This window comes from Lupinus angustifolius, chromosome LG20 (genome assembly GCF_001865875.1).
Source record: "Lupinus angustifolius cultivar Tanjil chromosome LG20, LupAngTanjil_v1.0, whole genome shotgun sequence".
Taxonomy (NCBI): Eukaryota; Viridiplantae; Streptophyta; class Magnoliopsida; order Fabales; family Fabaceae; genus Lupinus; species Lupinus angustifolius.
The window spans coordinates 19,587,827-19,611,729 of record NC_032028.1 but is presented as its reverse complement, the minus strand read 5'-3'; the positions used below and the strand labels follow the sequence as shown (position 1 = coordinate 19,611,729).

Genomic DNA, 23,903 nt, shown 5'->3' with positions numbered 1-23,903 from the left:
GATGATATTAATGGCACAAACCGACAAAGATAGATGGTGACAAAATTGATAACTTTTCCACAAATCTTGATCTTTCAATCATCAAATTGAACTTTTATAGCCTAAGGTGGATGAAGAAAATTTGTCTAGGACTTTGATTCTTGAGAGGTTAGTAAAGTCCAAGAACATTAAATAATTTGTTGTTTTTCTAAAAGTGTTTGTCAGATCAGTTTTAATTGATTTGTACTTTCTAGATAGTAGACAATTTTGTGGTATGTAAAATGTTATCTAACTCAAACAAAACTCTTTTGCTTGGAGAATGGTTGATAAAAAATAAAAAATTGTGCTTGTTTTTTTTTTAAATTTCCAATGAACTTGTCATTTGGAGATACTTATAATTCATGACAATTGTTTTCTTTTTTATGTGCAAAAAAAGTTATTTTATATTAGGGTACTCTCAAAGAGAATTTATAAGGAAATTTATACAAAAAAAATACAAAACCAAAACCCAAGATAAGGAAAAAGTCATATAGATACTAATAGCACCAATTATAAATACGAAAAATCTGAAAATGAAAGTTGAGTATACATGTCAACCAATGTTGGCTGATACTTTTGATTTGTATAATTCATTTTTTTGTTCAATAGTTGGTATTTGTTTTTATTATTGAATCAGCTAAAGGTCCTCTAGAGTTTTAGTTTTTCTTACTTGTTTTTCTTTTTTATCTATGTCCTTCTTTGCAATTTTAGGATGTAGTTTGTGATTGCTCTTCCCCAATATTCTTTCTTTTTCTAAATAATTATTTTGATGCATATTGAACTATTGATCATTGTTTCATTACTATGGAACTGAATTTGAATCATTGTGAATAACTTTTTTTAATTGGAGGTGGAAACATTTCGGACATGTAGTTATTTAATATGATGTTGCTAGGGGTTCAAATGTTCAATCTATATAATGAGTATAAAGATGTTTTGTTGATACAACCAAAAGTAAATAATTCTTAAACATAAAGATTAGGATCTATTGTCTCAAAGTATATCCCAAATTATGTATCAAATCGATTATGGTGAAGGAAAAACAGAAAAAATAATAAATATTTAATTTTTATAATTGATATGACATATTTTCATTAGTTTAATATATGGTTTGGAACACCAAATTTTTGTCTTAGGCATGAAAGCTTGGTCAACAAAATTTTTAGATTATTAGAGAGGCATATGTTCTTCAACCTGGTTTATATGAAGTGAAAGCTTTAATCATGACGAGTTGCTCTTTTATTTTTTTGTCTAGATTCTATGTTAAGTGGTTTTGTCATGTCTATGTTTTAACTAGCACGGTACTATGTCCAATGTGAGTTGCATTGTCGCTTTGATCATACTACTGCAACTATATACTAGGTTCACTCCTGCCATGTGACATGAAGTAGCTCATAATGTTCAGACGATGTGTTTAGATCTGTGAAATGGTTCTGCGTTGTCCAGACATTATATTTTATCTTGTAATAGAGTTATGTGGTTTGTAGATGCTGACTAAATCATGCCTTATCATTATTGTCCTTTCTCATATAGCTAGTTCAGTTATTCAAATGTGATCGACAATTACATCTCATACACTCGGGATTAGCAAGGATCCGACTAATCTTAATGGAACAACTAGATATTTTGAAGGAGAAGTGTTAGTTGTATATTTTAAATTTTATATATTATATTATAATAAATCAAAATTGTCTTTATTTCTTTCTTTCTTTTTGTCTTTTGTCTTTAGTTGTATCTTACAAAATCATTCAAAAATCAAACTATAAATGTTATCACGAATTAATTCTAAAAATAACATTATTCTTTTTTCAACCACCTCAATTTCCACTAAGTCTCCGACATTCAATATTTATAAATCTTTTTCCTTTCATAAAATAAAATTAGAGGTGATAAAAAAATTTATAGTCCATGATTCATCCAAATTCAAAAATATTATATTCATCTAAATCTATCTATTAGAGCTAATAGATATAATTCAATTGATAACTTTACTAATGGATCAATTTGAATTCATCAATTATATTCAATGGATACACTTGGGTATACGATATAGATAAATATTTAATCCATGCAAAAAATAAACATTCAAAAATTGTGTTATTTACTTTTCAATTTCATTCATCTTCTTAACTCTCACTTTCTTGGAGTGTTTCTTACTCTTACTTTGATTTTTTTATTAAATTGAAATCAATTTTCGACATATATGGATCTAGTTAATATTAATAATTCTTAATACATAATATATTTACATATTTGTTAAAAACATTACACGTAAAACTTTAAACTTCACATACTTGTAGAATATTGGAAACATTTTTTTAATGTTCAAAAAAAACACTTTTTAAAAGTTTTTTAAATGATTTTTAAAAGTATTTTTATAAAAGTTCATTTTAAAAATGGTTTATTGAAATAGTAGCTTTTAATAAAATGATTTCTTTCAATATTGTTTTTAATTCCAATAAAAAAATCAAATGAATTGGATATACATTCATTCAAATTGAATCATGGATGGATTTGATGGATTGTAATTCATTCATTAAGTTTGGATATGAACGGCTTGAATAACTTCAAATATAATTTAAATAGATTTATGTAGATCGGAGGATTACTTTCCATCTATTAGGATCCAAATCCTAATCCCAATTCATCAATAAGCCACTCATAAATAAAATCATCCAAAAATATCTATAAAAATACAAAATAGCTTATTTGATAGGCCCAATAGGGATTCTAAACACATTGAACAGACCAATATTACATAGAGATTTTAACTTATACCACCACTTATACCACCCATATCACTTTCTTTCCAATCACTGTATATATAAACAAAACCATAATGGAACATGTTACATAGAACTTGCCCAACATACATAAAGAGATAATTGAAACAACAAAACACAACAAACATGAGCATTCCAACTATCCTAGTATTACCATTTCCAGCACAAGGACATGTTAATCCCATGATGATTTTTTCACAAAAGCTAGCTGAGCATGGATTCAATATCATATTTGTGAACACAGATTTCAACCATGAGAGAGTGTTGTGTTCCATGTCAAATCAAGAAAACATTATTAATGGAACATCATTAATAAAGTTGGTCTCAATCCCTGATGGCTTAGAACCTGAACATGACAGAAACATTTTAGGGGATCTATGTGTTTCTATGTTAAGCACCATGCCTTCATTGCTTGAGAAGCTTATAGAGGATATTAATATGAAAGGTGAGTATAGAATAAATTGCATAGTAGTTGATGGATTTATGGCATGGGTTTTGGAAGTTGCTACTAAGCTTGGAATCAAAGGTGCTGTTTTTTGGCCTGCATCAGCTGCTATATCTGCATTAACATGCAACATACCAAAGCTTATTCATGATGGGGTCATAGATTCGTATGGTAAAAATATCACATTTAACTTAGGAGATTTATTTATTTTTACATTATTTGGTTCAATTTTATTAACAAAAGTAGTTTATTTTGTTTTGCATATTACAGGAATTCCAAACAACAAAAGTACATTTAGCATATCACAAAGTATGCCTGCTATGGACTCAAGTACAATTTGGTGGACTAATTTGTTGGACCCTATAGCTGAGAAGAAAATATTTGATTATGCCTTAAACTTTGTAGTAGCATTGAATTTGACAGAATGGTGGGTTGGAAACACTACTTATGAACTTGAACCTGGAGCATTATCCTTAGTTCCAAAGCTCCTACCTATTGGTCCATTACTGAAAAGTCATGACAATAGTACAAGATCAATGGGACAATTTTGGAAAGAAGATCACTCTTGTATGAATTGGCTTGATCAACAACCTAATGGTTCTGTTCTATATGTTGCTTTTGGTAGCTTCACTCTATTTGATCAAGCACAATTCACTGAGCTAGCTCTTGGACTCGAACTAACTAATAGACCTTTTCTTTTGGTTGTTCGTCAAGATCTAAATTCGAGCAATAAGATGACATTCCCCATTGAATTCCATGGAAATCAAGGCAAGATAATTGAATGGGCTCCTCAACAAAAGGTGCTAAGCCATCCTGCAATAGCTTGCTTTGTAAGCCATTGTGGTTGGAATTCTACTATTGAGGGTTTGTCTAATGGGGTACCCTTCTTGTGTTGGCCATATTTTGGTGACCAAATTTATAACAAAAAGTACATTTGTGATGAGTTGAAGGTTGGGTTAGGATTTGAGCCAGATGAAAGTGGAGTTATATCGCGCGAAGAGATACGAAAGAAAGTGCATCGAGTAATCGATGATGAGAACATAAGATCGAGGTCTCTGAAGGTAAAGGAGAAGCTATTGAACAACTTGGCTGAAGGAGGTGGATCTTCAGATAACTTTATGAAGTTTGTTAAGTGGTTGAAAGATTGAAAGTTTGAAACAATAACAAGATTTTGTCATTTGTGCAAGAGTTTCAAAGTTCATTAGGCATATCTGCATTGAAATTTTGTTGTATCTCTATTTCTAGTTCATTATGTCAATTATCTTATGCACTTCTTACCAAGTTTGGTTCAAAATGGTGTCATAATCAATTATATACACGTAATTCCATCATAACTTAGGAATTAAACTCAACCGGAATTTTCTTCCAACATGTTTTTAAGGTATCATAAATTTGAAAGATGTTATATGATAGTGTTAAAGCTATAAGATTTCAAGCTTTAGGAAATAGGTGAAGCTTTAGATAATGATTCTAAAATATGAACTGAGGCTAAGTAATATAAATAGATGATATATGATATACTGATTGTGTATAAATCTTTATACTGATAGTGTATAGATATTAAACATTTTTATTATATCCCCTAATGATGTCAGAAATTGGTTATACATTTATATGCATTGTTAATCCATAATAATTATGTTTTTTATAATATGTACCAATTTTGTCCCAAAATTATATGTTGGATGATTAAGCTAAAAAATGAATTACATGTGTTAGAGTTAGGGCATTATTAACCATCTTTCATATTAAGAAAGAAGTTAAGAAGGATAATTTAAATATGAAATATAAATATATAGAATAATGTTTCCAGCTAAACGAAGCATTAGGATAATACTTTTACAAATACATCAAATCATTGAGGAGATTGAAAGAAGGACAATGCTCTACGTAAACGTATCTATATCACTTAATATTTGTTCGAATTGTCAAAATTATAATGTCGTGTAAAAATAAGATGAGACTGATTAATTCGATGGTACAAAATATACAAAATATACAAATACATGCATAAATTCAATTTCTTACACCACTCCTTCAAAAAAATATCTTTTTGATTTTTTCATAAAGTTGTCTCTATAGCCCTATCCCTATCATTTATTGGGCCCCACTAGGGTCCCCTAGGCTTTATTTAGTTATTATATGTTTGTCCATTTTGTCCTTAATTGTACGGAAAGATAAGAATACGAAAATGTTTGGTGGGCACTTTTTGGAGTAATATTAATATAAAAGGGTAAGTAATGAAGTCACTCTAGAAGTCTTATATTAGTTATACTTAATTATAAGAAAAGTATTTGTTTTAAGATAATGTGGGATACTGGGGTAAGGATGATCAAAACATAACCCCAATTTATTCCAAAAACATATATGAGTATTAAATTTTATTTGAATGATCAAGATTAAAAAATATAGGCACCTAACATCATGTAACTAATAACAATTTTTAATCATAATCAATTTATAATTTGTTGTAAGACCCAAATTTATTGTTCTCACTGTTTTTATATAAGATTTGTTATCACTTTAGTAATTCTCATCATTCGGTAAAAACAAATATTATAGTAAAAATAAAAACATTTAATAATTAAGAATAAAAAATAAATGCATATTATTATCACGTAATTAATAACTAACTTTTATATTAACCAGTAATTAATTTGTTTGTTGACTAAAATCACATGCAGATTCAGTTGGCTAGGAGGCTTTTAATGATTTAATAAAGAGAAAAAGATATATGCACTAATAGCGTATGAGTTTTATACATTGACATTACATTATCTACTATTGATATTTAATTGTTATTGACTTTTTAAAAAAGTAATCTAAATAAATAGTGGATGATAAAATGCATGTGTATAAATCTTTAAAGTGACAGTCCATAAATTTTATACTCTTTAATTAATCAATTTGGGTGGAAGAGCAATTCAAATGATTATTTAGGTTTCAAATGCATTTGGAGCTTAAATTAGTTGTTTTTTATTGTTAAAAAAATATCAACAATAGCTGAGAGGATTCAAAATCTTTTGGTGGAATTTAGTGTTTGAACCACATACAATGCTGAGATCTATGGAATCTCTTGTGTGGGCTAAGAATGGCTGAGTTTGGGGACCAAAATATTGAGGTGGAGATAGACTCTTCAACTATTGCTAACTTGGTTTTTTTAGATGTTATGAGATCCAGGACAATTGATCATTTGTCTAGAACAACCACATAATTTATCTTCAGTTTCTGTCTTAAGGTATAATATTTATACATTGTCAGTATAAAGATTTATCACAATCAATACATTATCCACTATTCATGGGTGGATATATGTTGTCCCAAAACAATCTATCACTTAATGTGTTACTACTTATAATTAGTCCAAAAATAATTAATTATTAAAATTTTAATTTAAATATATTTTTTAAACCAATAACAAGCAGTTCACATGAAGTGGCACACTTTGTGAGACAGACATTGACATTATATAAAACTCATACATTCTTCTTTTTGTCATTGTTATAACCCAAATGTTAAAGAAATTGTACTACACAAATAAGCAAAATGTTTGCAGATTTGGCATGCAGAATGAATCCAAAAAGATATTCATAATTTTATAAATGTTTTACATCCATAGCTAGTTAAATAAGATTTCTCATAACACTTTATAAGACTTGCCACTTATGCCATAAGACAAAAATGACCAAAAACTTGATCATTTCCTTAGTGATAGTAAATATCTGCTTGTATATCCCACCATCTCCAGAAAAATAAGTGTCTGATTAAAAGCATCTTCTCACCCACCAATATTACTTTGTCATGCACTAAGCCTTCAAATTGCTCTAGATTAATGAATCATAACTTCATCAGTAACTTCCCTTTCTAAAAACTTCAACTCAATAGCACACCAAAATACCTGCAAGTATGAGTAGAAAGCACAGTCAAATTGATGTGTCAAGTGAACTTATGCATTGGTATTCTTTTAATGGACAACAAAGATTCTTTCACAAAAATAACAAAGATTCTTTCACAAAAAAATAACAAAGATGTTTTTACAAATTATTAAAAGAAAAAATAAAACAATAGGAAAAAAAACATATGGAGAGAGAACTAAGAATACAATCCAATATTGAAGCTTAAAATAACTAATCATATTATTACCTCATTGTACTGGAATTTGTGAAGAAATGCAAAGTTTTGAGTCTGCTCCACCACTGATAACACTGTTACCTTTCCACCAGTCAGCACACAGTACCTGAATTAAAGAAATGACATTTTTATTACCAGTCAATTTGGGTCTTCTAAAGAGTAAAACAAAGATATTAGAGGGGTATTTTTCTTTTCCAGGTGAATAATCAAAAGATAAGTTTATACCTTGTCGCTGTGTGACTCAATGACAGAGAGAGGCCACTGAAACATTGATGGAGAAATTTATCAGCGCTAAAAACCCAGATGATATATAATCACTAGAGGATAGTTTACATGGTAAAAGAATGATAGATTACCGCAGTTCTCAGATCCCATAACATGACTTTACCATCATAGGATGCAGAAAGTAAATGAAATGAAGAGGTAGCATGCCATTTGCAAGCCGAGATCCAAGAAGTATGAGAAGCAAACTGAAAAACAGGAGCAGATGAGCCTGCAGAAAATAGAAACCATTTTATAAGATCGCATGAACGTGACGATCTGTGTGATAGGGAATTATTATTTGCTTTAACAGACCTGGCTTACGAGGATCCCAGATCCTTATAACAGGATCAGAACCTCCGGCAGCAATCAGAGCAGAAGCTTCCCCACCAATATCAAGGCAGTTGAGAGCCTTCCCACAGAACTATACATGGAGGAAAATGTACTCAGATTAGAAATAAATTATTTAATGTAGTGAATACTATGTTTCAAGAGTACTAGGTGAAACAAACAATTGCAGACAATAAATGAAAGAGAACAAAAAATAGACAATCAATTAATCATAAGACTTTGCATCTATAGTAATGAATCAGCTTTATACCAATGGACACGGTTTTATTTCCTCCGTGGTAAGCACTCAAGTAGGTTTTAAGATAAAAGAGCATTAAGGAGATTCTAGAAACTTCATAACCAAAGCCATAATTGCTTTATAACACGATACCTATGGACTACAATGCAAAATCATCAATCACCTGAATAAAAATTGTTGGAGAACAAGTACATACAAGATGAAAAGGTTAGGCAAAATCTTGCGTAGAAACAAATAATTTAGATAACAAACGAATGTGAGATAAAAAACAGAGCTTTGATATTCATAACAACAAAAAAGGAATAATAATCAGCAGGATCAAAGGCAGAGCAAAGAAGAGTAACTGTACATAAAGCTTGATCTAAAGAGAAAAACTTAAAAATTCAGAAGTCTACAATTTCAACAAGGGACAAGAGATAGGGAGAGAGAGAAGCAAATTGTAAACTTACTATATCTGACAAGTTTTTTCCTGTCTCAACATCCCATTTCCTTATAGAATGATCCCACGATGCAGAATAGATTGAATCTCGTTGTGGCCAAAGCACAGAAGATACGCACTGTGTGTGGCCCACAAGGGTTGTGAAAGCCGCTCCCTATGATACAACAGAGTATAATTGATGAAAACTTGATAAAGTATTAAACAAAAATGCAGAATAGTATATCAAAAGGGAAGGAAACGCCCATTAAGAGAACAAATAGTTACAGAACCTACAAATAATTACAATCATATTAAAGAAAACTAGGAACATGTTAGTTCGTTTCCACCAAATTCCTACTATTATAGTTTCAAAAACATCTTCCTTCCACCGCCTGGTACCAGCATAAATATTAGCTTTTAACCAGTAGAAAAATTTAACATATGGAAGCGGTTTATACTTTCTTAATTTTTTTGTGTCTCCACGAAACGGACGGCTCACACAACTTGACTGGTTTGTTACCGGTTCATTGGATTTAACACCAGTTAATCAGACTAGCTGGCAGTTTGATCCACTATTAAAAACAGTGATTACAACACTTCAGCGAAAGACATGTCACTCACTCACTCGGCATCTTTATTGATTTCAGAAGTTAAAACAGATTTCTAAATACAAAATAAGGGGAGCAAAAATATTTGTTACTTAACAGATTACAATTTCAACCAAAGTGAAAAAATAAGGTGCAAGGAACTTATACAAACCTCTAACTGAGACTCCTCAGCATGACCTCCAACATTTCTCTTCTTAGATACTTGGTCATCTTCAGTACTAAAATCATCAGTTTTCCACAAATTGATGGTGCTATCCCAAGAACCCGAACAAACCTAAGTATATGTAACAACAGAATAAAAATGATGTCATAAACCATCATTACACTATACATGAAATAAGGAGAGATCTAAGTAGTCAATCCCAAATAGCAGATTGGAGAAGCCGACCCCAAAAATACTATAGCGGGATGGCCGCTATGGAACATTTAGGAACAATGTAAGTACTATATTACACATACAGATGATCAAACTAAAAATAAATACATAATTAAATACATATTCATAATTTTAGTTTTAATAATATTTTCATTGACATTCAAATCCAATAGAACTAAAATTAGTTTAGAAGGGGTGAAAAAAGAAGATGAAAGCCTCACAGTTGCAGAAGAAGCTAGAAGTGTGTGAAGTGGAAGAAGAGAGGGATGGGTTGTGGGTGGAGAAAATTGCACTGTGTGGATTATGTGTATATGAAAAAACATATGGGGATTTAAATACGGAGCACTTAAAAGTATGTTGTCCATTCTAAAGTGGATAATTAATGTTGAAGTGGCATATTGGGAAGTGACACAGTAGCATAATTTATGATTGCCTAGGTAATAAAAGACAAAACACAGAGCATGGTAATGATCGCACAGAACACACTTCATCAGTAGAGAATAGAGTCTGCTATGTATTAGTCCTAGCACACCGATTGGCTTGGGTTTTATAAAAAGCACTTTAGCTCTCATTAGAATGTGTCGTTTTGGAAAAAAATAGGGCACCTTCGTTCTGGGCATGTCGTGACCAGATTGCAGACACACGGGTTTCCTTTTATGGGTTATCATCCCAGTCACAGCTGCAACAGGGCCACTAAAGCCGTGATTTTCACCACAAATGAGGCCATGTTGGCTGCCACCAAATAAAGTGGCGTAACTGACATTCTCGTAGCTGAGGGTACCGCTCTGTCGCGGTAGTGGGGCTATTTGCCACCATCGACTACCTAGGGAGAGATTTAGGGTAGACAAACCAAAAATAGGAAGAAAAGAAGCACAAACCATTTCTCCAGAAGTCTGAGCTGCAACACTCTGTACAGAAGCCTTATGACCACGTAAGATTTTGAAAGCCCTGATCTTCGTAGAATAGTTGGTATCCTCATCGATATTGAGCTTTCATAACAAAGGGAATTTATAAAATAGTCAGCAAAAGCTTGGCATAAAGCATTGTAGCTCAGTAATGTCTTTTAGTTACCTTCCATAGCCTCAGTGTCCGGTCTTTCGAAGCAGTAGCTAATGTAACAGTTTCCACATCTGATAATAATAGCACAAACATTGAAAACTCAAAACAAATTAAATAAAGTTCTGCCTCTACATTGTGGAACACTGACATCAAATACACAGAGAAATGTGCACAAATGTTTGTAACAAGCTTTCTTGATATAAACATGAAAACGCATCATTGACCTATGATGCACATTAAAGCAAACTGAACATGTTTATCTTGTCCTCCGATAATGAAATCAAGATTTGAAGGAAATTGAGACCTTCAAAAACTAACTAATGTCACAAAAACTCATAATCATCTCCATCTTAGAAAGGAACGGGAAGAGAAAAAAGGTTTAGCATCTCTACTAAAATTTGATAAATGGGAAGCACAGAAAAAAATACCTTCTGGATTAATGATACTAACAGAAGTCACAGCATCGCTATGTCCCTCTAAAATATGGGTACATAACCCAGCACTTTTCCATACCCTACAATATAATTTATCCATATCAGTGAAGTTCAGTAGAAGGAAAAAGTAATCGATTGATAATGTCATGCAGTCATAAAATATGCCAATAACTCTAGGACAACAACCCATTGAAGACTATTACCTCCCTAAACCATCATAACATCCAGTCAAAAAGAACCTGCAGAAATAGTAAAACTGTCAACATAATTTCTTACAGGGGGACATCCAGAACAAAAAAATCAAGTAACTTGGTAAAACAACCAAAAATCTGATAATTTAAACGGTGAAACAAACACAATATCATGGGCTAAACAATCAAGATGCTATAAAAAAACACTCCTTCATCAATGCCCAAACATGTAAACAGTCTATTCACAAGCAGGGTTAGGTTATATCCTCTGACTACTGCCATTCACCACAGTGCTAATAACCTTACATAGTGGACTGACTCTGAATAATTATGATGTGATCAATACTAATTTTAACAAAGATTCAAGTATGATCAACCAAGCGAATAAAAACCAACCACGATAACATAAATTCGACCTCAGTAAAATCCTTCAGAATCTAAAGGTAAAGTAAAAGGGATTCCTCTCCTCATACAAATAATTGAAGTTGCTCACGACGATAATTGAACAGTCAAATTTGGACCACTATGGAAAGACCGAATAAATATAAATAACCTTTGAGAAAAGTTCTATCAAAATAAAAGACATTTACAAGCTTACCGAGAAGAAGAACCATCAACAGCACTGACCCAGTCATCATGTAATGAAGGGTCTTCCTCCTTTCGTGGGGCCACAACCCTTGCATACTCAATTTCCAATATTCTTTCCTATAATTGATCATTCATAACCTCAGATTTTGTTTAATTCAAAATTCACAAATAACTCGCATATAATTCATATAAGTGCAAAATGCTCATGAGTATCAGCTTTCTGCGTTTAGGTGAAAACGTTGATAGTTGAATATACCTATAGGAATCAATTATCATAAAAAGTCAACTATGCAGTTGATCCAGGTACAACTGAACAACAGTCAGCACTACAATAAAGTACAGTGCAATTGCCAATTATCACCAACAACTCTATCAGTCATGCTGATATAACATTCATACCCATTTTGACAACCAATTATATTATTGTCAAAGCTTCCATTACAATAATTCCAAAATCCACAGTACTTCAACCATCAAATTTGAAATTATCTAATATTACCATCAGAAGCATAACACTTATAGACATTTTATGCAGCACACACCATCAAAGGGCAATCTTGACGACAAATACATAATGAGAATGGTTCATTGGAATCCCATGGACATTTTCTAGACATCTAATCCCAGGTTAACATTCGATGAAACCTGATTCAGAATCTAAAGTCCCCCGCAACCCCCCAAAATAGTCACATTTTATTATTATATATTAAAATCATATTACACTGCAGTTTTTTCAATTGATGAAAACCTAAGGTGGTTCCACCATTTTCTGGTGACTTTTTTTAGGTCAAACCAGTCAGTTGCCTGGTTGAGCAATGAACATAATGTCCAACTACTCCAGAAATTGGTAGAATTATTGTTACCTCCACTTTTGAGATAATGGGTCATACTAAAGGAGACTTCTCCAATGGAGAGAAGATATGTGTCACACTATTATTTGATAAGTAGAGTCCTTAGTTTAAGTGGGTCAGAATGAATACCCACTACATCTACAGTTGAAGACAATCCAACTAGAACAACTCTATGTGATTCCTTACACATTTGCTAGGTGTAGCTTTTACAAAATAGCATAAGTCGCTGAAATTCAACTAGTTCGAGAAGCAATATTTTGCAACTACTCATAAAATCACTTTTTTTAAAAAGGCTAAAGAAGCATGTCATAGGACTTGTAGGAAGAAAATTACCGCAGAGATTCCCTTGGCAAGAAGAAACTGCTGAAGCGACATACGAACCAACTCCCCATCAATCAAAAAATCAAAGGGTTCAGCTTCATGGTCAGCATCTACACACAAAGTAACTAAATTAAATAAATAAAAAAGTATAGTCTACTACACGAAACTTCCACCGAGTGGGGTCTAGGCAGCATTATCCCTCAAACAGAGAGACTACTTCAGGATTTGAACCCGTCACTAAGAACCCATTTGCGAGTTGATTTTTTTGAGGGTACTGGAAGGAAAAGAAAATCTCGGGAGACATGAAATACACTTATGTATTAGCTCCGAATCCTTCCCTTTCCATTCATTCCCCTCCGAAACCCAACAGACCCAAAGAGGCAATTTACTCAAACTAACTTAAATAAACATATAAATAAATCAAAAAGAGTTTCAAAATTGAATTTTTCAATGATGGGCATGGTTTAATACCGGCGGCTTGTAGAAGACCGTTGACGACGGAGGAGAGACCAAACCGTGAGAGATCGGCGGGGATGGCGATGACGGTGGGTGGAACTTTGAATGGAGCATCTAACTTAGTTATGAAACGTACTTGGATCCTTCTTGAGGTTCCTTCACTACCCTCTTCGCCGTTATTCATCTTTGTTCCTTTCCTTCACACTGCGCAGAGAGAAGAGAAGAGGAATGAAGTTGAGGGATTAGGGTTTAACGTTTCATAAATTGTTAATAAGGGTTTTATACCATACGACATCGTTTCATTCCAACTTAATGTTTAAAGAATAAGTTACTCATTTATTGTATCATCTTTTTTTACACATTATTTATATGCATGCTTCTTAACGTTTTTAATGTTTTATAAATCATTACCAAAAAAAAAATGATCTTATGGTATGAGATCCTGCTAATCATGATGACCAAAAGGTAAATGATTCGATTTCTATGAGTGATACTTATTGGGAATGACAGTTACACGTTAGAATGATATTTAGATGGGTGTAATATATTTAAAAGATCATTTTGGTACTACCAATGATATTTTTCACCTTTTTCGATAAGAAATTAATCACTTTTGAGGTACGTAGTTGTCTATTCCAACCAGTGTTACTCCTAAGAATCAAACATTGAAACTTTGGGGATTCAATATAGTCTTACCATAATAGACCAATACTTTGTTAGTAATATTTAAAAGATAATGAAAAAATGTAAGTATAGTTTGATCTAAATAAAAAAGTAATTGTTAATATTAAAATGAATTAACCACTTCATTTATATTTATATATTAACAAGTAAGCCATAACTTTTTAATCATAATTATCCAACATCAATAATTTTAATTATGGAGTTTGAAGTGACATAGAAAAAAACAATGAAATAACATAGAGAAGATAATAGAGTAGTGAGGAAAAGAGTAAATGTCTAGATGATACAATAATTTTAATTTAGCATACTCCTTAGAATGTGAAATTTTAGAATGTGATCCTTAGGTAAGTTTCATTCAAGTGTTTAGTTGTCTTATTTTCTTATGAAACATTCCTCTGAATGAGATTGGTATACTTTTCATTAAAATAAGAGATTAGAAATGTAACATTCCACATAAAAATGTAACAATCCCATGTCCAATATTCTCATCTAAAAATGTAGGAATACAACATTCTCACTTAATTCACAAATCAATATTCCTTAGAGTTTTACTTTCTCTCACATTTTTTTCTAAACCTTATACCAAACATGAGAATATCACATTCCCAAGAATGTCAAAACATTACTTAGTTCCAAACACCACTCAAGTTAAGAGAGTGAAAGAAAAGACTAAGTATTTGCATTTTTATAACATAAGTATAATAAAACAAAAAATATACATTAATTCACCATTAATTGGAATAGTTGAGTTAGCTACACTCACAAATTGTTGAATCCAAAACATGAACCAATAATTCCCCTTCATATCTATCTCCACACATATGATTATTGTACCAATAAATCATTCTTAATATAGGAGTTCATATTTCTTCTATTTTTTTATTTGACTGCAAAATATTTTATAATTTATTTAGCAAACAACCTTTTCATTCAGAGTATATAATACCCTTTGGATAGAGGCAGCACAACTATAACTACTGTAGAAAGTGTTGTGATTTTGGAAGTGTATATGAACATATTGCAATGATAGTTATAGTGGTGTCAGCTATATTGGTACTAAACATAATGTAATCACAATAATGATGTATATAATTTATAAACAATGAAATGGTCCTTAAGTTTGATAATATATACCAAGTACTAAGTGAAAAGGGAAAAATCTATGATGGCAAAGCCACATGTTCTGGTTGTGCCTTACCCTGTACAAGGGCATGTGATTCCTCTAATGGAACTTTCACTTTCTTTAGTTAAACAAGGTATCAAAGTAACTTTTGTAAACACTGAACATAACCATAAGAGTATCATGAGTGCATTTCCTAGTACAAACCATGATGATCATTTGATATCACAAATTTGTCTAGTATGTATACCTGATGGATTAGAATCTCAAGAGGATAGGAAAAGGCCAGGGAAATCATCTGAAGCAGTGTTGAAGTTTATGCCAAAGAAAGTTGAGGAGCTAATTGAAAGCATCAATAGTGGATCAGAATGTGAAAATATTACATGTGTTCTTGCTGATCAGAGCATTGGATGGGCCCTTGATATTGCAGAGAAGAATGGAATTTCGCGCGCCGCGTTCTGTCCTGCAGCAGCAGCTATGTTGGTGTTAGGATTGAGCATTCCAAACTTGATTGAGAATGGAATCATTGACAAAGATGGTGAGTTCAAACTTCATATTGTTGGGATGTAAGTACTGCATCGTCGGCCTCGTTCTCGTAGGCCTGGTTTAAATATTTGTTAGGCTTCTCATCTCATTGTCAATTGATTTTGAGATAAAACTTTAATATGGTATCAGAGTCATAGTTCAACTTCTCTTTGGTTGTCATAGGCCAAGAGATGTCATTTAATCATGGATCAAAGTTAAACGTTTGCCTGGTTCGGCAGGCTTCAGTGAAGGGATATGTTGGGAAATAAGTCTCACATTGCCGGCCTTATCCTTATTTTTCTAGGCACACTTAAATACTTGTTGGGCTACTACTCTTGCTAATTTGTCTTGAGATGAACTTAAGACACACTTCCATTCATACTCCAATTAGCATTCCTTAGTGGGCATAAAACTTTTGTCATAACTCCTGAAATTAAGCTACAATACTATTTAGTTATCATGTCTTAATCTACATTAAATTATACAGGAACTCCACTTGAAAAAAAGGTGATTCAGCTATCACCAACAATGCCTAGTGTAAGTACAGAAAAACTTGTCTGGCTTTGCTTGGGGAACAAGACAACTCAGAAGCATATTTTTCAACTTATGGTGAAAAACATAAAATCTATGCAAAAAACTCAATGGCTTCTTTGCAATTCAGCTTATGAGCTTGAATCTGCTGCATTTTCTCTGGCTCCACAAATCATTCCTATAGGGCCACTTTTGTCAAAAAATCAGCTTGGAAGCTCCTTAGGCAAGCTTGCCTCACACTTCCATATGCTTTCAAAATTGATTATATTTAACAAACAATATTTGATATACTACACATATCTACTTTTCTATATACTTGGTTCCTCTCTTATATTTTCTGCATCTGTCTATCTCTGCAGGCAACTTCTGGCCTCAAGATGTGACTTGTTTGAAGTGGTTAGAAGAACAATCGCCGCGTTCGGTCATATATGTTGCATTTGGAAGCTTCACAACTTTCAACACTACACAATTCCAAGAATTGTGTTTGGGACTTGAGTTATGCAATAGGCCCTTTCTTTGGGTTGTGCAGCCAGAAATCAAAGAAGGGACAAAGCATGCATACCCTGATGGATTTGAAGAAAGGGTATGTGACCGCGGTAGAATGGTGGGTTGGACACCACAACAGAAAATTCTGAGCCATTTTTCAATTGCTTGCTTCATAAGTCACTGTGGTTGGAACTCCACAATGGAAAGTGTAAGCAATGGAATACCAATCTTGTGCTGGCCTTATTTTGCTGATCAGTTCTTAAATAAGAGTTATATTTGTGATGTTTGGAAGATTGGACTTGGGCTTGAACATGATGGAAGTGGTATAATCACACAAGGTGAAATTAGAAGCAAAATTGAGCAGCTTTTGAATGATAAACATTTGAAAGCAAATGCTGCAAGTCTCAAGGAAAATATCCAAAACAGCACTAGAGAGGGTGGTTTATCAAACAAAAATCTAGATGATTTCATCAGGTGGATCAAATCATAAAATCGAGTTACAAATTATGAGTATTGTCCATATTTAACTTTCAAAATCTTGTTTTTTCTTAATTACTTTGTGCTCTACATCTATCCTCCTCATACCCAAATAGGTGCGAACCTATGGGTCGCCATTTTACTTTTTGTACCATTTTCCTCTCTTTTCCTAGTTCTATTGTACTAAAACCATTTCCATTAGATAAAAGCCTAAACAGACCAATCCATCCTGCAGTATAGTGCTGCAGCAACCGAATGGAGAATTAGATGATAGTTAAAGGGTTCGGTGTATTAGTTTTGGTGTGCTTAGGGCCGGAAACGACTCGAACCGAGTTGAACTAGAGTTCAGCTCAATAAGGATTTGTTCAGCTCGAAACTCGATTCGAGTTCAGTACATGTTATTTTTTTAGCTCGAGTTTGGTTTGATTTAAGTTTGCGAACTATTCGATTCAGTTCGAATTGATTCATTTTGACAACTCAAATAATTAATTCATTTTTTAAATTACTAAAAAAAAATGTTATATATAAATATAATCTTGTTTATATATAATAACAATAAACATAAAAAATAGTTTATATTATATATATATATATATATCGAAGTAACTCATAAACCTAACTAGTCGGATTATATCCAGCTCAAGTTTGGCTCGTTTATTTAACGAGGTCAATTTTCAACTTAAATTTTGCACATTTGATTCATGCACTAAATTATCGAGCTAAATAACAAGTCAAATTTCGAATACTTACCAAGTTGGTTCGATTCATTGTCAAATATTTTGTATCGAATTCATGCAATTAATCACTTTTATATTGTTATTACAAGAACCTTGGTATACCAAATCCAGAAACATGCAACAATGAATTGGATAAATCGAAGTCTCAATTTTATTTATATAAATTCATCCATCAATGCAGCCAAAGATTAAACACTTTCTAGACGTAAAGGGTCCTTAAAATGAATGATACCCTAATATTAGAAACACTTTTTTTTTATAAATTGAGTGAGACAACTCTATCAACTATTTTGGACTTCTTGGTAGATCAACCCAAGTCTAACCTCGCTAACAATAACTAATTAAAACTTATAAAAAATAAAATTGTTACTTCACTGCCAAACATTAAATTTAATGTAAAATAAAGTTCCTGCTTTAGATGGGATATAATAAATATAGTACTACTCATTACTCAAAGTAAGGGTAGTTAAAAAAGTTATCTTCCATGAGTAAACAGTTTTTGAACACCAAAATATTATGGGAACACATTTTTAGTCCTCCCACTCTGTGTATCATTACTTGTGATTGATCAAAAAAATACCAAACTTTTAAAATTTTAATTTCAGTATATATTTTTTAACCCATCATAATAAATATTGTATAGAGTAACAAACTTTTTAGGATAGAAGATTGCATGAGGAACAACAATAACTACAAAAATGAAAGTATAAGATACATAGGACAAAGGTACATAGTGAAAAGATGTAGCCCACGTGAACATTTGCAACATTTGCGTGTTAATTGGTTGAGTTTTTTAGGCCAGAATTTGCAGGTGGGATGGGAAATTACACACACATGGTGATATCCATTCTATATAGAGAAACAGCACTTAAATCATTGATTTTGCACATGGGTTCATTAACAACTTCAATGAACGTGTGTGAATATCATGACAATCACAACATGTTCTCATTTCTCACATATAGGCTAGGAATGAGGATGTTGCTGTCTATGTCATCCATATATTATCTGAAACATCAGCATGCATGTCCCATTATTTTGCCAGAGTCATTGTCTTCTATGACATGCTCTTGCATTATGTGCATACTTGCCTTTTTTCTATCTTTTTAGTGTCTGCCATACACTAGCCCATTCTCTTAAATCAACATCACAACAAGTTGTTGCTTTGGTTTTATAGGTATAAATAAGGGACAAGGATATGATTTCTACTTCTGTCATGAAGTAAAAATAAAAAAATAATAAGTATTTAATTTTTTAATTAATATATCACATTATATGGTTTGAGATACATATAATTCGAGAAAGTAGATATTTGTCCAAAAAAATCTAATCATATTTCACTATGTTGTGAATTAGAATGCTCCTCTCTATATGAGGAATTATTTCAGGATTCTGAAAAATATGACTTGATTGAAAACATGTACATCTACTGATGAGTGTTCTAACTTCTAAACTTCTAATCAAACAAACAAAAAACAAAGTAAAAGATATCTTGGCTTTGATTAAGAGTGTAATTAAATGTGTCATTTTTGGTTTAAGATTGAATGAAGGAAGCACAATTCAATGCTAAATTGGCAATGATGATACTAAGGAAACCACAAAAATGTAAAATGGCTACACATGCATCAGATTTTTTTACAAATTTTCAACTTTTACTTCCCTTTTCTTCTACAAAACAAATTAGCCACCCAAATCTTAAAAAATCGTAGTAAAAGAAATACTACAAGAACAAAGATCTACTTTTTTCCCACTTATCTTTTGTTCTTCACCAATAAAATGATAAAATCATAAAACATTAATAAAAAATAGGGACAGATAAAAGGAGTTAAGAACCATTAAAAGAGTGAAGCTATAACAATAGAGCATTTTCATGCTCATGGTTGTTCCCATAAAACTCAATCAGCTTATGCAGAATCATGACCCGGGTCCTCAACAAAACAATATAATCAGCAGTTTCCTGAAACAAGTGATAAGGTTTCACTATGTCTCCATTGTGGGTAGGTACTAGATTCTTGAGTGCATGCAGTTTTTGTGAAAGCTTGGACTTCATGATGTGTTTGAAGCTTCTAGGAGCCTTGCAAAATGATGGGTTTGTTGTTGTTGTTCTTCTTTGTTGTTGTTTTCTAACTCTTCTTGTGGCTCTTTTCACAGAAAGCTTGTAACTTTGCTTTGTGTTTAAACTCATCATGCTCATGGCAACTACAAGTGAAAGAGAGAGAGAGGAAGCCAAATATGTTTGTGAATGATGTCTTGTTTTTTTGAGTTGTGGAGTCAGAGGAAGTTATTATGGGTTTAAGTAATGTGGCATAAAGAGATTGCCACTTCATTATGCTGGTTACTGCAGAATTGCCACTGCTCTTTTTTATTCAAAAACAAATGACAAAATTTCTATTGATTTGAATTAATTTAATACTTTCTTGTGCTTCTCAAAACCTTCCATCTAAAACTTTTTGATCAAGTTTGTTAGTTCTTGTTGAAATTTGCCACAACTTTAAAGAATTTTATAAGCATGTGATTTAATATAATATTTAATTTGTATCTAGAGAGTTATAAACAAATTATATAATGATATATATTAGTATAAAAACTTCACTGGACTCGGGTGATGATATGCAACACATAGAAGTTATGAGGTAAAATGTAACGTGTCATAATAAAAGATGTTACAGCAAAATATGTGTCTATATTACACCATTCAACCCACTAAAATTATACATGTATCTCAGGTTTCTAATTCTATAATCTTTATTTTGGCTTTTCCTCTTCACTCTACTTTTAATTTTTATATTTATAACGAAAACTATATGTCGAGTTGTCTGATATAACTTTGTATTGAAAGTAAAACTTTATATCTAATTTTAAATATATATAGAATTATGTATGTCATTATATCACCCACTAATTATATTTAATTATCTTTTCAAATGAACGGTAAATGATATAATAATTGTGTATAAATCTTTATATTGTGTGTATAGTGCTGGGAAATTCAACACAATAACAATGAAAAAAAATTTAACAGAGTATATGTAATGGATAATAATTTCTCCAACTTGGTAGAATATATGAGGAGCAATAACAAATAATGACAGTAAGTAAGAACACATAAAAGACTTTTAACATGAAAAACTTTCCTGATGTGAGAAGTAAAAACCACGGGCTGTCAATCAAGCTCCACTGTGATCAATATAGGAATATAAGAGTGTCTCCAAACACAGCATAACATATGCTCAATAATAGGGCATACAACAGAGCAACAAGCTTGAAAATGAGAACAAAAGAGTTGTATAAAAAATAGTTGTTGTAACAGCTCGTTTTCTACCACCTTGGATGACGTTTCCCCATCCAACTATTCAGAATGAAGTACCAGAAGTTGTAAATCTATTCTCCAAATTTCAGCTTGATCCAACGGTGAACGAAGTCGCAATCGTGAGTAAGGGTGGAAACATGCTAGGTCAGGCCAGACTTTGCCTTAAACGGACCCAGCTTATATAGCATATAGGAGACTGGGCCTGACCTGTTAGCCTATTTAAAAAAATTCAAAGCCTAGGTCTGGCTTGTTTAAAAGTCTGACATAGCATGTTAGTCTGTTTAAAGGTCTATTATATTATATGCTCATGAAATAGGCTATCATATCTACATTTTAAGGGGCTTATAGACTTGTTTTTATTTAGACTCATCTAATTCTAATAATTAAATTATATTTTTATATCCATTTTATATTAATATCACATATATAATAATATTACTTATATTAAAATAGTATAATTTCAACATTATTATGTAATATAACTAAATATGCCGACATGTTAGGCTTAATAGACCTTTTAGGTGGCCTAAAGTCTGACATGTTAAGCTAAATAGGTTTTTTAGAAAGCCTGAGTCTGACCTGTTCATGAAAAAAGCCTAGCCTATTATAGGTCAGGTAATAGGCCCCTGATAGGCGGTCTGGCTTGTTTCCACCCTTAATCGTGAGTTTCCCACCCTTAATCGTGAGTTTCCCACAGCTACTATTAGTTCCTTCAGATTGAGTTTTCTTGTCTTCTCTCACTTTTCTATTGTCTCCTTTTGCCTAAATTAATTACACACTCTTATTACATTTGACCCATATGCATTAGATTAAGTGAGACATGTGAGTTTTGTCTAATTAGATATTTCTCCACATAATAAGTAGCCCAAACCCAATATATAGATATTACACTTAAAAAAATTATTTTGAGAACATTCAACCTGAATCTTAACAATAAATTTTTATGGCATGACTTATTGTGGGATTGTTTTTTCAACCATCTAAACTCACCTTGAATATATAAATGTGGTTTGGAATTTGTGATAATTTTATAATAAAAATGATTTTGCACTAAGATCATATTTTATCCAAGTTATGGGATGTGTTTTTTGTTTTAGTTCAAAACATGTATAGTAAGTTTTAATCAAAATCAATTGTATTTATTCAAAATAAAATTTAACAATCATCACAATATTCGTTTAGTAATGTAAGGCTCTGTTAGATCCCAAAATGACAAAAATGTCAATGGTTTGATTCATGTAAACGATATTTGTTGAGAGGCACAACCACAAACCCCGAAATGGATTAATTCCTTAATCATAGGGCGAAAAATATCCTTGATAATAATAAAAAATATTTAACACAAACAAGATATAAGGTCAAGTGTAGTTAATGGTGATCCGTTTGATGAAGCATGCATTTTAGGTTGTAGATATAGAAAATATTATTGCCATCCTACTTAATCAACCACATAGGCAGAAAAGCCTGTAATGGCACATGTGAAGGTCCTTCAAAGTTCATATTCATAATCACCATAATGTCCAAATATCATTCAAAATTACATTACTAACGTTTGGTTTCAATTATATTCACATGATCAATAATTAAAAAGTTGCAAACTACAAGTGTAAATGTGTAATAATAAGAGATATTTTGCTCCTCATCAAAATTTGAAGAGGGAGAATATGGATCTCTTTGCATTTTAGTTGTAAACTTTAGTAGCTTATTCCTTTTTACAAAAAATATAAATTCATAGTACTTACGTAGTATCATGCCATGGCACATTAGCTTGAAAACTATTCTCAAACTTATCACTAAGTGGCGCTTTTTCTTATTATAAAAATATTATAATATTTATGCACTATAAGCATAAAGATTTATACACAATTAGTATACCATTTAGCATTCGTTTATATTACTTTTGTTGAAGAATCAATACTAATTACAAATTGATGGTAAACGATGAGCTGATAATATATAAAACTTTCACACTATTAGTATATACATTTCTATTAACAATATAATAAAAAAAAAACTCTCTCATGTCACATGTCACTTTCTCCTTCTCTCATGTCATATGTCACTTTCTCATTCCCTCATGTCACATGTCACTTTGTGAGTCCCTCATGCCACATGTCACTTTCTCCTTACATTTTTTCCTTCATGTCACATGTCACCTCCTCCTCACATATTTTTCTTCCTACTTTTTATATATTATATATTTTATATGCTAATAATAATTTAATATTAATTAGTGATTGGTTCATGTCGCTACCCCACTAAAATTGAGTGTTTACAACATCTATGTTTTGTGTTTTTAAAAAAGTAATAGTCATTGAACGTTAGATGAAATTGAAATCATTTTTCACATTCAAATTATTTCTTTACATTAATCTATCTATATAATTTAATGTTTACCATTAATCTAAGAATAATTGTACTTTTTCACCTCATCAAAGTTTTTTGACATTTTTCGCACTGAATTTTAATATTACAGTTCAGATTCTTTGAATTTTAATTTTTCT

General features: G+C 31.8%; 3 protein-coding genes across 5 annotated transcripts; 2 read left to right on the top strand and 1 right to left on the bottom strand.

The window, feature by feature from the left end:
* On the top strand, window positions 834-4,516 carry LOC109335006 (UDP-glycosyltransferase 83A1-like). 2 transcript variants are annotated; one of them, XM_019571030.1, is made up of 3 exons: window positions 834-844; window positions 2,898-3,417; window positions 3,517-4,394. In XM_019571030.1, exons 2-3 carry the CDS (start codon window positions 2,928-2,930, stop codon window positions 4,392-4,394), a joined length of 1,368 nt encoding a protein of 455 aa, XP_019426575.1. In that variant the 5' UTR covers window positions 834-844; window positions 2,898-2,927. The 2 variants fall into 2 exon arrangements, with proteins under 2 accessions (XP_019426575.1, XP_019426577.1); XM_019571032.1 differs by lacking the exon at window positions 834-844 and having other exon boundaries at window positions 2,928-3,417; window positions 3,517-4,516.
* LOC109336145 (ribosome biogenesis protein WDR12 homolog) lies at window positions 6,804-13,784 on the bottom strand. 2 transcript variants are annotated; one of them, XM_019572556.1, is made up of 14 exons: window positions 13,545-13,784; window positions 13,086-13,183; window positions 11,912-12,018; window positions 11,326-11,361; window positions 11,117-11,202; window positions 10,701-10,759; window positions 10,508-10,618; window positions 9,405-9,527; window positions 8,677-8,820; window positions 7,954-8,062; window positions 7,734-7,870; window positions 7,603-7,638; window positions 7,387-7,483; window positions 6,804-7,142 (listed from the first exon to the last, which is right to left on the bottom strand). In XM_019572556.1, the coding sequence occupies exons 1-13, from the start codon at window positions 13,711-13,713 to the stop codon at window positions 7,391-7,393; spliced, it is 1,308 nt and encodes a 435-aa protein (XP_019428101.1). In that variant the 5' UTR covers window positions 13,714-13,784; the 3' UTR covers window positions 6,804-7,142; window positions 7,387-7,390. The 2 variants fall into 2 exon arrangements, with proteins under 2 accessions (XP_019428101.1, XP_019428100.1); XM_019572555.1 differs by having other exon boundaries at window positions 6,804-7,144; window positions 7,390-7,483.
* On the top strand, window positions 15,322-17,471 carry LOC109336148 (UDP-glycosyltransferase 83A1-like). The gene is made up of 3 exons (XM_019572560.1): window positions 15,322-15,871; window positions 16,346-16,612; window positions 16,749-17,471. The coding sequence occupies exons 1-3, from the start codon at window positions 15,376-15,378 to the stop codon at window positions 17,363-17,365; spliced, it is 1,380 nt and encodes a 459-aa protein (XP_019428105.1). The 5' UTR covers window positions 15,322-15,375; the 3' UTR covers window positions 17,366-17,471.